The sequence below is a fragment of the Gekko japonicus genome, unplaced genomic scaffold (genome assembly GCF_001447785.1).
Source record: "Gekko japonicus isolate JY-2015 unplaced genomic scaffold, Gekko_japonicus_V1.1 scaffold97, whole genome shotgun sequence".
In the NCBI taxonomy this organism is placed as follows: domain Eukaryota; kingdom Metazoa; phylum Chordata; class Lepidosauria; order Squamata; family Gekkonidae; genus Gekko; species Gekko japonicus.
This window is the reverse complement of record NW_015170278.1, coordinates 1653066-1668421: the sequence shown is the minus strand read 5'-3', so window position 1 is coordinate 1668421 and position 15356 is coordinate 1653066. Positions and strand designations below refer to the sequence as shown.

General features: G+C 45.0%; 1 protein-coding gene across 1 annotated transcript in view; it reads left to right on the top strand.

Moving 5' to 3' along the window:
• PCBP4 (poly(rC) binding protein 4) overlaps positions 1-15356 on the top strand; it is a 59162-nt gene that overhangs the window by 28372 nt on the left and 15434 nt on the right. Inside the window, exons 2-4 of the mRNA XM_015417725.1 lie at positions 12974-13145; positions 13705-13728; positions 13817-13849. Coding sequence (XP_015273211.1) covers positions 13035-13145; positions 13705-13728; positions 13817-13849 — 168 coding nt within the window. The 5' untranslated portion in view covers positions 12974-13034. The remainder of the gene's footprint in view (positions 1-12973; positions 13146-13704; positions 13729-13816; positions 13850-15356) is intronic.

Below are 15356 nucleotides of genomic sequence, written 5' to 3'. Positions count from 1 at the left end.
AGCCCCTATGGAGAGCTGGGGGAGCCAGAATGATCTCTCGCGTGTGATGTCCAAGCTGCAACGCTCGGACATCACATGCAAGAGGTGGAATTTGCCCCTACGAGTCCAAGGCCACCACCCCGGGGCTCAGGGAAGCAGGAGAACGTTTCGCCCCGCCTTGCCCCGCCCCCCCACGGGGGGGAACCAGAATGACCTCTCGCATGTGATAACTTTTTTAAGAGCTCCTAACAAGCGCTGTCGGAGCCAGAATGACCTCTCTCTTGCGCAACTGCTCCGCCGCTCAGAGATCACATGCGAGAGGTGGAATTTGTCCCTACGAGTCCAAGGCCACCACCCCAGGGCTCAGGGAGGTGGGAGAATGCCCCCCCCCCGCGGTTGCCCAACTGATGGCTGGTGGGAGCAGGGGGTGGGGCTTATGTACCCGCCCCTTGGGCTCCTGACTGGCGGAGCGGGGCTCCAGTGCGCTCCGGCAGGAACCGAGGCCTGGTTCTAGGGGAAATACAAATAAATATGGTTCCTTAAATTTCCTTTAGATATTGCACATAAATAACTAGTTCCTGTGTAGTTGCCTTTTCTGTGGAACTGTCTTAGAGGATGCTTAGTTGATCTCATTCTTTGATTGCTAACAGCAGCTTGTTTCTCAGTACAGTTATTGTGTGGCTAATAATCTCCATGCATCTGATATCATTTACATACCGGTCACTTATTTATATCTCAGATTTGTTTAGCAGTCCAATTAGTTCCCTGAGGTCTGTAAATGATTGGCTATTCTTAGCAGTATAGTAGGATGCGCTCAAGAGAGCTTCCAACTACTTGAACATTTTCCTCCCATTTCCTTTACACACTGTACAATTGGAGTACATAGGGCATTAACTGAAGATTGCTGCATCTTCTATGGCAAAGTGATTTATTATGATATGTGAATGTTTCATGCTTGAATGTTCCTTTATGTCCCTGGATAAGATAGGATGTTTTTGTCACAAATGGAAAGAAATGAAACATGCATCACATTTTGCAGTTCCAGACTTAGGGCCAAACTTTAACTGTGGAAAATCATATAGCCACAAGTTTTTAAACTGCCTTTGGCCTATGATAGGCAAGTCTAGACTAGAAAGCTGCTAGGCTTGCTTGAGAGGAAGCTTTGTAATTGTATCAAATCATTAGAAGGATTACATTTAGAAGAGCTTGTGGCATACATGCTTATGCTCATGTCATGGTCATCATCTCTATGAGGAGTAGATAAATCTGCAAAGTTTCCTCCTTTGACTTTTACTGCTGAAAACAGAGGCCATACTTCTCTGTTTAGATATTTTGCAGTACTTATTATCTTGCTCTTTTCTGTGCAATGCTCACTAGCTTACAGGCTATTCTGTGTGCTTTCTATTAGTCTTATCTATTAAGTAATAAACACAAAAAATATTTTTACCTGTAAGTTATAATTGTAGTATTTGTGCTTCTACTGTCTCCCACATGGGGAAGGGATTTTGCAGAACAGATAAAATAGAGGGGCAATGGGGCTTCCACTGGGCAGGTTTCCTTTTTTTATTTCCCTGCCCCAATCTCCCAGCAGTCGCCTGTCAGGTTCCCAGTCAATTCACTCTCCACACAGGCTTTCTTGAGAGAAAGTTTATTAAGGAGATTTGAGATGCTGCAAAGGTGAACTCTTTGTCAGGACTGAGGAGCAAAAGCGGGAACTCAGTGTATATCTAAAACCCACATTCCATGCATATGTCACACGGTGTTTGCAGATTTTTTTAAAAATCAGTATTAGAATATCACTTTATCAATATACTGTTGTGGCTGTAGGTCCCCAATGCGGTGGACAGAAAAACAATTTAAAACAACATTTAAAATTATAAAACAATTCAATAAAAACACATAACCAAACAATCCCAGAACCAGGGAGGAATTATAAAAGTTATTGGGGGTAGGCCAAACGAAACAATAGAGTCTTCACCTGCTGGCAGAAGGCACCAATAACGGGAGACAGACAAATCTCCGTGAGGAAGAAGTTCCAACGTTTTTGCGCTTTAGAATGGTAACAATCTACTGCCACATACTTATGTCCATTTTTAAATTATTGTTCCTCTGAATTCCCAGTTTTCATTGTCAAAAAATGAAGCCAGGTTGAGGTGACGAGAGAGGAGGTCCTAAAAATGATAGACAACTTAAAAACGGATAAATCACCAGGCCCAGATGGCATACATCCGAGAGTTCTGAAAGAACTCAATTGTGAACTTGTGGATCTCCTTACAAAAATATGTAATCTTTCCTTAAAATCTGCCTCCATTCCTGAGGACTGGAAGGTAGCTAATGTCACTCCCATCTTTAAAAAGGGTTCCAGAGGAGATCCGGGAAATTACAGGCCAGTCAGTCTGACGTCGATACCGGGTAAATTGGTGGAAACCATTATTAAGGAAAGAATTAGTAGGCACATAGATGAACAAAACCTATTGAGGCAGACTCAACATGGGTTCTGTAAGGGAAGATCTTGTCTCACTAACCTGTTAATGTTCTTTGAGGGGGTGAACAAACATGTGGACAAGGGGGATCCAATAGATATTGTTTACCTTGACTTCCAGAAAGCTTTTGATAAAGTTCCTCATCAAAGGCTCATAAGTAAGCTCAAAAATCATGGGATAAAAGGACAAGTCCTTTTATGGATCAAAAACTGGCTAATTAATAGAAAACAGAGAGTGAGTATAAATGGGCAGTTCTCCCAGTGGAGGGGGGTAAGCAGTGGGGTACCACAGGGATCAGTACTTGGTCCACTGCTTTTTAACTTGTTCATTAATGATTTGGAGTTGGGAGTAAGCAGTGAAGTGGCTAAATTTGCGGATGATACAAAGTTGTTCAGGGTGGTGAAAACCAGTGAGGATTGTGAGGCACTCCAAAGGGATCTGTCAAAGATGGGCAAGTGGGCGTCAACATGGCAAATGGGGTTCAATGTGGCCAAGTGCAAGGTGATGCACATTGGAGCCAAAAATCCTAAATATAAATACACATTGATGGGGTCTGAACTGGCAGAGACTGAGCAAGAGAGAGATCTTGGAGTTGTAGTGGATAACTCACTGAAAATGTCGAGACAGTGTGTGACTGCAATAAAGAAGGCCAATGCTATGCTGGGGATTATTAGGAAGGGTATTGTAAACAGATCAGCCAATATCATAATGCCGCTATATAAATCAATGGTGCGACCTCATCTGGAATACTGTGTGCAATTCTGGTCACCACACCTTAAAAAGGATATTATAGCTTTGGAAAAAGTGCAGAAAAGAGCAACTCGAATGATAAAAGGGTTGGAACACTTTCCCTATGAGGAAAGGTTAAAGCGCTTAGGGCTCTTTAGCTTGGAGAAAAGACGACTGAGGGGTGACATGATCGAGGTTTATAAGATTATGCATGGGAAAGAGCAGGTAGAGAAAGAGGTACTTTTCTCCCTTTCTCACAATACAAGAACCCGTGGGCACTCCATGAAATTTGTTGGACTGGATGGGCCTTTGGCCTGATCCAACATTGGCGTCTCTTATGTTCTTATGTTATGAAGCTTCCAGCTCATTATTGTGGAGATATAAGGGAAAGGTGCAGGCAGTTTTTATCCCGGTTGCCAGGATAACAATGGGATGGAAAGCGGGAAGGAGAAGAAGAAGAGGTTTTTAAAGGCTGCTCCTTACTACACGAAGGAGTCTCAGAGCAGCTTATAATCACCTTCCCTTCCTCTCCCCACAACAGATACCCTGTGTGATAGGCAGGGCTGAGAGAGCTCTGAGAGCACTGTGACTGACCCAAGGTCACCCAGCTGGCTGCATGTGGAGGAGTGAGGGAATCAAACCCAATTCTCTAGATTAGAGTCCTGCCGCTCTTAACCACTACAACAAACTGGCTCCCAGCTCTCTGTTTGTTATTTCAAGATGGCACTATAGCATTTGTGCAGAAAAAGACAAAAAAGTGGGGTCAGTGAGTCCCCGTGTTGACTGTGATGACTACAACTCAGAAAACAAATGCAGAGTTGCTGTGGAGTTTGTGGAAGGGAAAAGTGGAGAGAAAAGCCAGATAAAACGGTGCAGAAAGCTCCCTGCGTGAAAGCAAATCTACATTTGCAGAGCTGATCAGAGCAACATGGAGGATTTTAACTGCGTGGAGACAGCCTGTGGGAAAGCCAGCATTTTAAAATTGCCAGTGAGAGATAAAATTAGCAGGAAGTGGAGTTCCCCTGTCTGTGCCAGAATTACTCCAGAATAACAGGCTATATCTTACTGGTTAATTACTAAACTACCATTGACTTAATTATAAATGAACAGTTGTGTTACTTCATGGTAGCAAAATGACAGCGCTCAGGCACTCTAGAGAAAAACTAATAGGACATACTGAAAACGAATCCATTCCACAGTAAACTTACCTCTCTCTGTGAGACACTGGTTTTTGAGGAAAGATTTAAGATGAATAATGTTTCCTGCTGTATAGGGTAGATCAAGAGAGGATTTTTAAAAAGCAACTGATTTTTAATTTAAATATAAGCTTCAGTTACATTAAGTGTATCTTATTAAAAATCACCTGATTGTTTGAAAAACTCATTGATCCAAAAAATGAAACATCTAAAGGTTTAATTACCAAAACATATGGTATCCTGATTCATCAAAAAGATGACCTATTAACGAAGCATCAATTGCAATGGCAACAAGACTGCGGCAAAGCCATCACACCTCAACAATGGTCACAAATCTGGAAATCCAAGCTGGCGACCTCGCCAGTCATATCAACAAAACTGCAGACCCATAGAATTATTACGCGTTGGTACCTTACTCCGGAAAGACTCTCCAAGATGACATCATCACACTCGCCCTACTGCTGGAAAAAATGTAGGAAAATCGGTTCATTTGCTCACTGCTGGTGGCAGTGTGCCCACATCCAACAATTCTGGCAAGATGTACTGGCTCAGATTAAACTAATCACTGGATATGACACACCATTTGATCCGGCAATATTGTTTCTAGACTTATGGAATCCAAAAGACACACCACACCACCCTTCCATCGTGAATTAATCACCAGTCTTATTGTGGCTGCCCAAACGGCGATTGCATCCAAATGGAAAGCAGATAAAGCCCCGTCTCACTCATGCTGGCTAAATAAAGTATGGGATCAATTGATCTTGGAAAAAATAACAGATCATCTTCGCCACTCAGAACTTTATCCCAAGCCATCTACATTCGCGGAAAAATGGCTACCCTTCATGGAATATCTATTCGCCTCAGATCTGCAGCCACACAATCACATATATCTGAACATACTACACCAATAACTGATTTCATATCAATGCACACACAAAGCCTAGACAAGTTAAAATGTAAATTGGTTCTGATTGAATAGAGAAACTCTTGCCCAATGTCTTCTAACTACTGATTCTGGTTAAGTATACCACACACTTGTTGCTACGCTTATTGTACTTACCAACTTGATAATATGCAATCTCACTAGTTTCTTATTATTAAGACAATTATATCTGTAATCACATATGACACTTTGTATGTAATGTTACTGAAATCTGTTTATTGTAAAAAACCAATAAAAAAGACTTGGAAAAAAATCACCTGATTTAAAAGGAAACCAAAGTCTACACAGACATCGTTTCAAGTTTCACTGATTTGATATCCATATACTCCTGACAACCATTCAAGCAGGTCATAGAGTTGTTTCTACTTGATTTTATGCATGTTTCCTCAGAATCCAGGCACACTGAGATCCAGGAGGCTCCCCTAAGAGTAAATGTGCACCAGACTGCAGCCAGTCCCCATGCACAAATGGCTGCTCTAAAGAAGCCTATGTGTTTTGGGGAGGCTCCCTTAGAGTAGCCCTTTGTGCACAGAACTTTAGCGGAGGGGTCGTGGCTCAGTGGAAGAGCCTCTGCTTTGCATGCGGAAAGTCCCAGGTTTGATCCCAGACATCTCCAGTGAAAAGCATCAGGTGATTTGAAAGACCTCTCCTTGAGACCCTGCACAGGAGCTGCCGATCTGAGTAGACAGTACAGAATTTGATGGACCAAGGGTTTGACTCGGTATAAGGTAGGACTGCCTGTTCCCCCCTGGCCACCGGCTGGGGATGGGGGGTGTAGAGCTTCCAGATCCAGGTTAGGAAACTTCTGGGGATTTGGGGATAGAGCCTGGGGAGGACAGGGACCTCAGTGGGGCACAATGCCACAGAGTCCACTCTCCAGAGCACCCGTTTTCTCTAGGGGAATGGATCCCTGTAGTCTGGAGATAAGCTGTAATTCTGGGGGATCCCCAGGTCCCACCTGGAGGCTGGCATCCCTAGTTTAAGGCAACCAGGTGTTCTTGTACCAAATTCAGTATGGAAGCCCATGGGTGTGGGCCGTAGAGTTGCCGACAGCCTTAATATGTGGAAGTGGACAGATGAACCTTTTCATGGCACAGAGGTAAATAACTTCACCTGGTAAATTCAGCTTCTGTTAAAGGGGCAAGACATTTTTTTCTCCAGGTTGTTGGCAACCCTAGCAGGCCAGTGTGCTGCACAGTAGGCCACTCTGACGCTGCCTGAGATCATATAGCAGCAATCCACACAAGCGGGAAAGCAGGGCGCACTCAGTTGGAGCACCAAGGCAGAAAGCACGCCCTCATCATGATAACGGAGGGCATGAAAACAGGCCCGTGTAGGGGAAAGGAGGCAGTGCATGACCCATCCTGGAAGGACCAGAAAAGGTCAGAACCAGAAGGGAAGGGAAAAGCAGGCAGCCCTCCTTCTCCTCGGTAAAACCCACTGAGCCAGGTGCTAGGGTTGCCGGTGCCAACAGATCTGGAGTTCAACGTCCTGTTCCTTTTAATAGAGGTGCAGTGGGCAGCTGAAGCTTTTCATGGGATGGAGATAAATAATATCATCTGGCAAGTAACATTTTATTAAGCCTCTATTAAAGGATCAGGACATTTCCCCCCCCCCCTCCTAGCAGGGTATCCATCTTCCCCACATCTCAGAAGCAGCCATCCTTCCCCCTGCCAGGGATGCTCAGATTGGTTGCAGGAAAGCTCCATGCATCCCTTCACATCCCTGCTCCTGGAGCAAGGAGGAAAACACCCACTTGTCCTACTGTGAGAGCTGCTCAGATTGGACCAGCAGCATGGCTAGGAGCGGGCTCCTACTGTGGGGAGAGTGGTTGCCCTAAGCTCCCGTGTTTCCTGATCCATGGGCACATGGACACATACATGAGCACCCATGAAGCTGCCTCATATTTTATTTTTATTTTAGTTTTCTGGAGTTGTATTCTGCCCTCCCCACAAGCAGGCTCAGGTCAGGTTCCAACAATATCAATACAATATACAATACAATTAAAACCACTTTAAAACAACAGATCAAAACAGCACATAATCATAAAATACCGTGTAAAATATAATTAGATGTTTCAGCAATTGGTGGGTCCATCAAGGTCAGTATTGTCTGCTCAGAATGGCAGCAGCTCTCCGGGATCTCCGGCCCAAGGCTTTCTCACATTACTCAGCACGTGGTCCCTTTAAGTGGAGATGCTGGTGATTGAACCTGGGACCTTCCGCATGTAAAGCAGATGCTCCACTGCTGAGCCACAGCCCCTCCCTCCGTGGCACTTGCTGGGAATAAGACGTTATTCACCACTGATGAGCTAGCAAGTGCTTTCGTGTAACACTACATGTACCGATTATTTTGAGATTAAGTGTTTGTCCTTGAATTTTACTGACCGCTTAGAAGTTAAACTGTAGAATTTTACTGACCACTAGGGTTGCCAACCTCCAGGTGGGGGGCTGGTGATCTCCCAGAATTACAGCTGATGTCCAGATGACAGAAATCAGTTCCCCTGGAGAAAATGGATGCCGTGGAGGGTGGACTCTGTGGCATTATACTTGGCTGAGGTCCCTCCCCTCCCCTACACAGGCTCCATCCCCAAAATTCAGGAATTTCCCAACATGGAATGGGCAAGCCTACTGATTGTAGAATCCCTATGTGTAACTATTAGGTCGCACACCTGTCTCCCCCAAATCTGTTTTGTTGATTTCAATCGTCACTGTTTCAGATTCCCATTTTGTGTACTATGATAATGTTGGGAATGGAGGTAGAAGCATTGGTTTCCACCCCAAGTTCATCTGAAGGTTCTGCATAGATTCTGCGGCTCCTTCCATGTGTTCGGGAACCCTCATTTTTCAGGTTCTGAGTTGTATGGAGAGAGTCACATACTTGTATTCACTTAGAATCTAAATGGGCCTTTGAGTGAGCGCAGTACATCATGAGCAGAACCTAATGCAGCTCTCCCATCCCTGGTCTACTTTCATTTTACATGCCCTGAAGGTCTGAAAAAAACTTATATTGGTGCCCTTCTCAGGGAGCTATGGTTCGTTGACCTGAAATGGCCATGTAAAGTCTTAAGGAAAAGTGAAAAGTTAAAAGAAATGTGACAAGAGTTGTGGTCACATGCAGCCTTAGACTGATAGGTGGAGTATAGAATCACTCAGGCCATGGTCAGATGTGCCTTTAAATCCGACTCAGCTGCGAATGCCTGATGGCTCTAAATGGCATGATCAGACAGCAACATCTGGGAAAGGTCCCGCAGCTGTCAGAACCCCCCGCTGGCCCGCCATGTGGCGGAAGTGGAGTTAAAAGACATTGCGGAAAGTCTGGTCCTAATGCTTGCTGACGGGCTACGGCGGACTTTCCCATCTGATTGCTCAAGCACGCTCTTATGCCCCAGTTATTCCCCCTCGCTTAGCAGTATGCATATAACTGCATGCTCCATGGGGAACCCTCAGTGTGGAGGTGTGATTCCTTGTTTATGCGCATGGGAAACAAAAGGCAAAACGTGTGGTCTGATCGGGTAGTGACGGGCTGAGACCGCAGCTACAAAGGATATGTGATCGTGCAATGCCATGTTAATTTCCACCAGGGAAAATAGGCTCATTTCCCCCGCACCAAATGGCACGTCTGACCATGGCCTCAGTTAGCCTGTTGCATTTGCATTTGGTCAGTCAATCAATTTTTTTTAAATTCTCATTAGTTTAAATCATACAACTCTGGACTAACTGATTGAAGGACTGGGTTGTAAAACAATCATGATCCACCAGCATAAGGACTTTTTAAGTTAGTTCAGCAACTGCTATGATGTCTGCCATTCCCTTGAAAGAGATGGCAGCTTACCCTGTTCAGCTTGCTAGCACTTATTGTACAGATTAGGGATATGCTGAATGAAGACTGGTTCCGGAGGGGATTAGTTCTCCTGAAAATAGTTTCTTTGAAAGACTATAAATATGGTCTTTTGGGCTACCCTGTAACATCAAGCCAGATTGTTTGGAAGGCCTGGAGTTTCAAAATAGTCTTTTATCTTATACCCAGTCCTATTTTTAACACCTGCAGTGCTTTTGTTGTTCTGGTAGAGTACACAGGCTGGCAAAAGAAGGATTTCCTAGTTCTAAATCCATTGCCCTTCAGCAATGTTCTGCTTTGTCCTCATGTTATGGAATACTTTAAAGGAAGGGGTCTCAAATAATAGTGTTACGCACCACCTCCTTTCCTGAGAGATGAGAATTTCCAGGTGCGGGATTTCATTTTCTTTGAATGAGAGAACATGGAGACCTGTGACCTTACAATACCTGTCTATTTATGCATTAAGAATGGAGGATCAACTAGGTAGTGCTGCTGTGGAAAGCAACTCCTCTGAACCAAGTGCCATCCACTTGAAACCCCATAAAAACTACAGGGATGGATGAAGACATGCTGAGGCCCTAGACTGTTAAGTTTAGGAGACACCGTGGCAATATCAAAAGGCGGGGGGGAAGGTAATTTAGTTTTTAAAAATTGTATTCAGAATCCCCTCATAATATAAGGCCCTAAACTATAGTGTACATAAATCCAGGCCTGGCTGGGCTGTTCCATGGGCAACATTTTCCTTTGGAAGTCCATTGTTGCTGCAGCTGTCGTTACAGTGCAGCAGCAAGACTTCCACATGGTGAGTTTTTTTCACATCTTCCCTTCCCCAGTCCCCATGGTAGCCATTCCCCACCTTCCACCACCAGGGGGCTTTTTCATGTATTTTATTTTACTGGCAATGCAGATAGCAATGTACCATTATATCACTATATTGATATCAGAGAAAATCTAGGGGATACCCGGGAGGTGCATTAATGTACCATGCTGCTGTGGGGAGCGGGGGGGGGATCTACTTCCCAGCAGCATTGAATCCAGAGCAGATAACCCAGGTGGTAAAAGTCACTGTATGTAAATCTCAGACCTGGCTGCACTGAAAACATTCACATTGTTTTCTTGCTGATATACTCAGAAAGCAACACACACAAACTGCAGAAGATTAATCTCAACCCCACATTGGCTGGTAGGCAGGGGTCATTTCATAGAAAAAGAGGTGCAGGAGCTCATTAGCATAACTTATTAGCATAACTTATTTGCATATGCCACACCCCCTGACATCACCGGAAGTGTGTCAGAAGGCAACACCCACCACTCAGGCTCCACTGGACTGTTTTGGATTGCTAGCTATTGCGGGGGGGGGGACGTGCAGATCTGTCCCTCACAGAGGAGGGAGAGCTTGTACCTGAAGGTGGGCCGGGGGAGGCTCTGCAACTTACCTGGCTGCTTCTTGCTCCTCATGGCACGACTGAGGGCTGCTGGGAGCAGGGGGCGGGGCTTGTTGCATGTGCCTGCCCCCTGGGCTCGTTACTGCCGGAGCTCTGCTCCTGTGCGCTCCCGCAGGAAATTACCCCTGCTAGTAGGTATGCTTCTCTGAACAGAAAGGCCTTCAAGCCATCAGGTCTCAGTGAAGAAACTTCTTCACTAACAATCAGTAAACAATAAAGTATGCAATCAAATATACAAAAAAGGTCACTGAATATGGATCTCCACTAAACTGAAGAGAGGCCCTGCTCAAGATACCAACATTGTGGGTAAACTCTTCTCTGTGAGGATCAGGGCTTTCTCAGAAGCTTCCCCTTGACTTTGGAATGCCCTGTGTGGCATAGCAGTTCTTGCAAGCTCCCTTATGGGAGAAAATAAGCTGCTCAGCCTTCTTGGGTCCTCTCTAACCCATTTCCACTCACACACTCTCTCTCTCTCTCTCTCGCTCTCTCTCTCTCTCTCTCTCTCTCTCTCTCTCTCCAGCCCATCTCCTTCTCTTTGTCTATTTCCTTTTCCCATTTTCTACTGGACACTACCACCTTCTAGTCTAGAAGAGCATCTCCCACCACAGGGTTAGCGCTTTAGCTCTCTTTACTGCTTTGCCATTTCCAGGCTCCGCTCTTTGATTGCATTTTCCACTCCTCTCTCTCTCTCTAGCTGCTGTGGGGACTCACAGATGCTGATATGCACTCCAGGAATGGAGGGAATCACACTCTGCCCCTCCCCTTTGTTTCTCCCTGTTAAGCATGTCCGAATTGGGAGTGGAATGATTACAGAGATCAGACTGGCAGCCTCCAATTTGTAATACGGTTTAATAAAGTAATAGAAGCGCATGCATGTCTATTTACATAGCACATCTGAGCAAGGATACAAATGAAAACTGATATAACCACAAATACTCTGACCCTGTTCTCTGCATTTGTAAGATGTTAAAGTAAGGCTAGGTTCTTTCTCTTGGAGCCACAAAAATTCAGAATGAGTTCATACCTCAGTTTCAGGGATGGGACTTCATTCCTTTTGCTTAGCAACACATGCTCTTGGTGACCATTTCCAGGGTCACCCCATAACAGTAAATCTAGTGCCTTTTCTGTTCTCAAGAGAAAGTGACACTTGGCCATTTAGTCTTCCAAGCCCCTGTAGCTGAGGTATGACTTTTGCTGTTCTTTTTTTTTGGGGGGGGGTAGTAAGTTATCTGTATATCTAAAGAGCTGGATGGCTCTTCTGCTGTGAAATGAATCATATCTACCCTGCTTTTCCCTTCAGTCCTGTTAGCCAGTAAAGGGCAATATATATTGCAGTATGCAAATAATGGCCAATTCAGTGGTGTGCACAAAGCACTACACAGGCCCCTGCCACACAGGGGGGAATTGAGGCGGGCAAAGTGCGGCTTTTGAAAGCCACACCAAAAGAGACACGCGGCGGCGGGATCACACAGATCCTGTGAGCCACCACGCAGTTGCTCCCCGGCACGATCAGATGCCGGAGAGAAAGCCACGGAAGGGAGCGCGAGGCCGCTGGCTGCGCATGTGTGCGCATGCGCAGTTCGGCCGGGAGCCTCGATTGCTCCGGAAGACGGGCGATCTGACGGCCGCACTTGATGCGGTGTGTCCGGTAAGTCCTGCTCTGTAGGTGGGGTTTTTTTTACAGCGGGTTTTCGGCCTGAAGAGCCGGATCGGGGACGGGTGCGCGCCGCTTCCCAGATGTTGCGGTGAGATCGCGCCCGTTTGCTGCGCCCCCGATCCGTCCCTCTCCCGGGCCAAAACCTTCCCTGTGACCGGGGCGATAGTTTAATATACTAACAGTTCAAACAATACAAAAATCCACAGGCAACAAGGGAAAACAAAACAGCCTTCATCAGTGGCTTACACTATAAACATAATCAGTAGAGTCACATCCTACTCACACAGTGAAAAATCACGATAAGCCACAAAGACCAATTGGATGGCCAAATTAAAAATTTGGAATATATTATGAACTCCTTATAACAAAACACCAGGCTTCAATAATATCATTCACATCTGGATATGACTGGTAAAAATAGATTTAAGCCTTACCTCTCTTGCCCTTTGCGTTTCGCAGTTTCTAAGAAGGGCTTTTTTGAGAGTTACATCTGGAAAAGCTGTTGTGTTCATTCATGTGATACTTCCTTTCATCATCACAATCATTACTCTCTGGAGCACTCTGGAACAGGAAATATCAAAGGATGTTGAGTGACACTCAACCACTAATCTGCTGTCCTGCTAGCTAGTTGGGATGGATTACAAGTGATGTTTCCTATGAACTCTTTTATTTCTCTCTCTCTCTCTCTCTGTCTACAGATTTGGCGGTTTCAACACCTCCTAAACGCCACAGGGTGTTGGTTTCCTTAGAAGCAGGTCCATGCATTCCTTCACCATGGCATCACCAGACAGGATGAGTGGCTCAGATAATGGACTAGATGAAACAGAACTCAGTATCACTCTCACTCTCCGAATGCTTATGCATGGAAAGGTAAATACACTGGGATTGCCATATTAGGCTGTAATCCTGATCCCATTGCAGTCAGGAGGAAACTTCCACTGCACTGGGACTGTAATGCCCAGGTTAAAAGCATTCATCGCTACCCAACGCCAGGTTCCAAAACCTAATAAGCCACTGTCTTGCTGGCCAATCAGAAGAGGAGCTTTAAACACTCCTTCCACACATAAACATCCTCCCACAAAAATACTACATTGCAGTATATGGGGAGCCTTGCAATGGGATTATGAAGCAGACATTTTAACTCTTGTGAAAATAAATATGCTGGTGAATTTTTCAAGATGTTTCTGTTAAAAGGTGCCATTTTGCCAGGATGATTTCTTTTTTTAAAAAAATAGGAAAAGGCTCTGGTAATGAAGGCAGTGAAAGAGTCAATGGCCAGGAAAAATGTCAACCTTCTCATTCGAGAATGATCCATGCTTTCATTTGGGGGGGGGAAGAAGAGTTCGAGTTACCCATTTTTAGGCACTACATAACAGTTGCTGGTGCATATATCTTCCCTAATTCAGATTTTCTTGTCTGTGTTTTGCAGGAAGTAGGCAGTATCATAGGCAAGGTAAGGCTGATGTTGCTGTGTGTCATGGCTGGTTTCTTTATTATATCCATTAAGCTGTGTGAGTCTAATCAACTTTCTTGTCCTGCAGAAAGGAGAGACAGTGAAGAAGATACGAGAACAAGTAAGTGCAATGGGATAAAAAGTAGCCACACTCTCAAATCAAGATGTGGTTGGGATGGGAAGTTTTACAGTTGCCAGCTGGATGGTTTTCAGATGTGGTATTATATGAAATACATATGGAATTCTGAGAACAGTTCAGAACATATAGACAGAAGCTGAACAGCAAATTAGCATATAACATAATGTAGATCAGGGTTGTCAAACCTAAGGCTCGGAGGCCAGAAGAGTCCCACCCATGGCTTTAATCAGGCCCATGGCTCTTTTCTTCCCAACTCCTCCCCCTCCTGTCCTCCCCCTTTGAAGCTTGAGGTTGCCAAAGTTCCCAGCTTCCTCAGTCTTGTCTTTGCCTGCTTCAGCATCAGCAGGAAGCTCTTCTAGGCTTACAAAGAAAATGCAGAATGGATTTTTCCATTAAGGTTTATGCACCCAGATAGACTACTCTGGGACTGTTTCCAGCAACAGAAACAGTGCTCTGGGACTGGAATGACAGCCCCCAGAGTAGAATGATGGTCCCTAGCAATAGAATCTGTGTTCTGAGACTGGAATGACAGGGCACAGAGTGGAATGACAGCCCCTGGAAGTAGCAGCAGAATTCTGGGAACGGAATTCCAATTCCAGAATACTTCTGCTACTCCTAGGGACTGTCATGTCACCATTCTGCATTTTCTTTGCAACTTTGTCTGTCCTACAAGTATTTCGGATGTGAGGGCGATCTGGCTGCGGCATTTGTCACCCCATTGATCACTAGGGTTGATTCAGATGATCTGGCTGGCTAGGCGGGTGTCCCCTACCTCCCTCACCGCTCCATGTGCGTCCCTCCCGAAGCTGCACGCTTGGTCGAAGAGGACGACCATCCCAGATAGGAGGAGTGTACCGTTCTTCGGTCAAGGGTATACAATGTATTTCAATTGAGTGGAGCTCAAGTAGTTTCACTTCCCAGTGTTTGTATAGTTGAAGCTGTTGGTTGCCGGAGTTGTCTCCTTGCAAATATGGGGTTGATGTTTTGAGCCAGCTTGTCTCTGCTGCATGGACTAGAGAATGGGTGCCTGAGTGAGTACTCTAACCTGGGAACCCACAGCCAAAGGGGGACATTACACTGGAGAGCCACTGCCACTCTGAGTAGACCTGGGGGGGGGGGGGGGAATGCCCTCCCATTTTTTTTTCCTGGGCTCAGAGCATTTTATATTTTTAGTTTCTGCTGTGAAGTTTTATCTTAAAGACTGCATTGCCAAATCCCACTATTCCCCTACCTTTCCATTTTAGGCAGGTATCTTTGTGTGGGGGGGAAGGTTTGGGACGTGTCAGTTATCAAAGACTGTTAAATAAACAAAATATCACAAAAGTTTTAAGCATATTTGTATTTTAAGTAAAAATATTTTAATTGTGTTTGTATCTTTTATAAAGTTTATATCTCTGCTACCTGGCATTACATTTTATGACACACATTGCCTGGCCCCCAAAGTACCATTTACATCAGATCCGGCCCTTGTAACAAATGAGTTTGACAC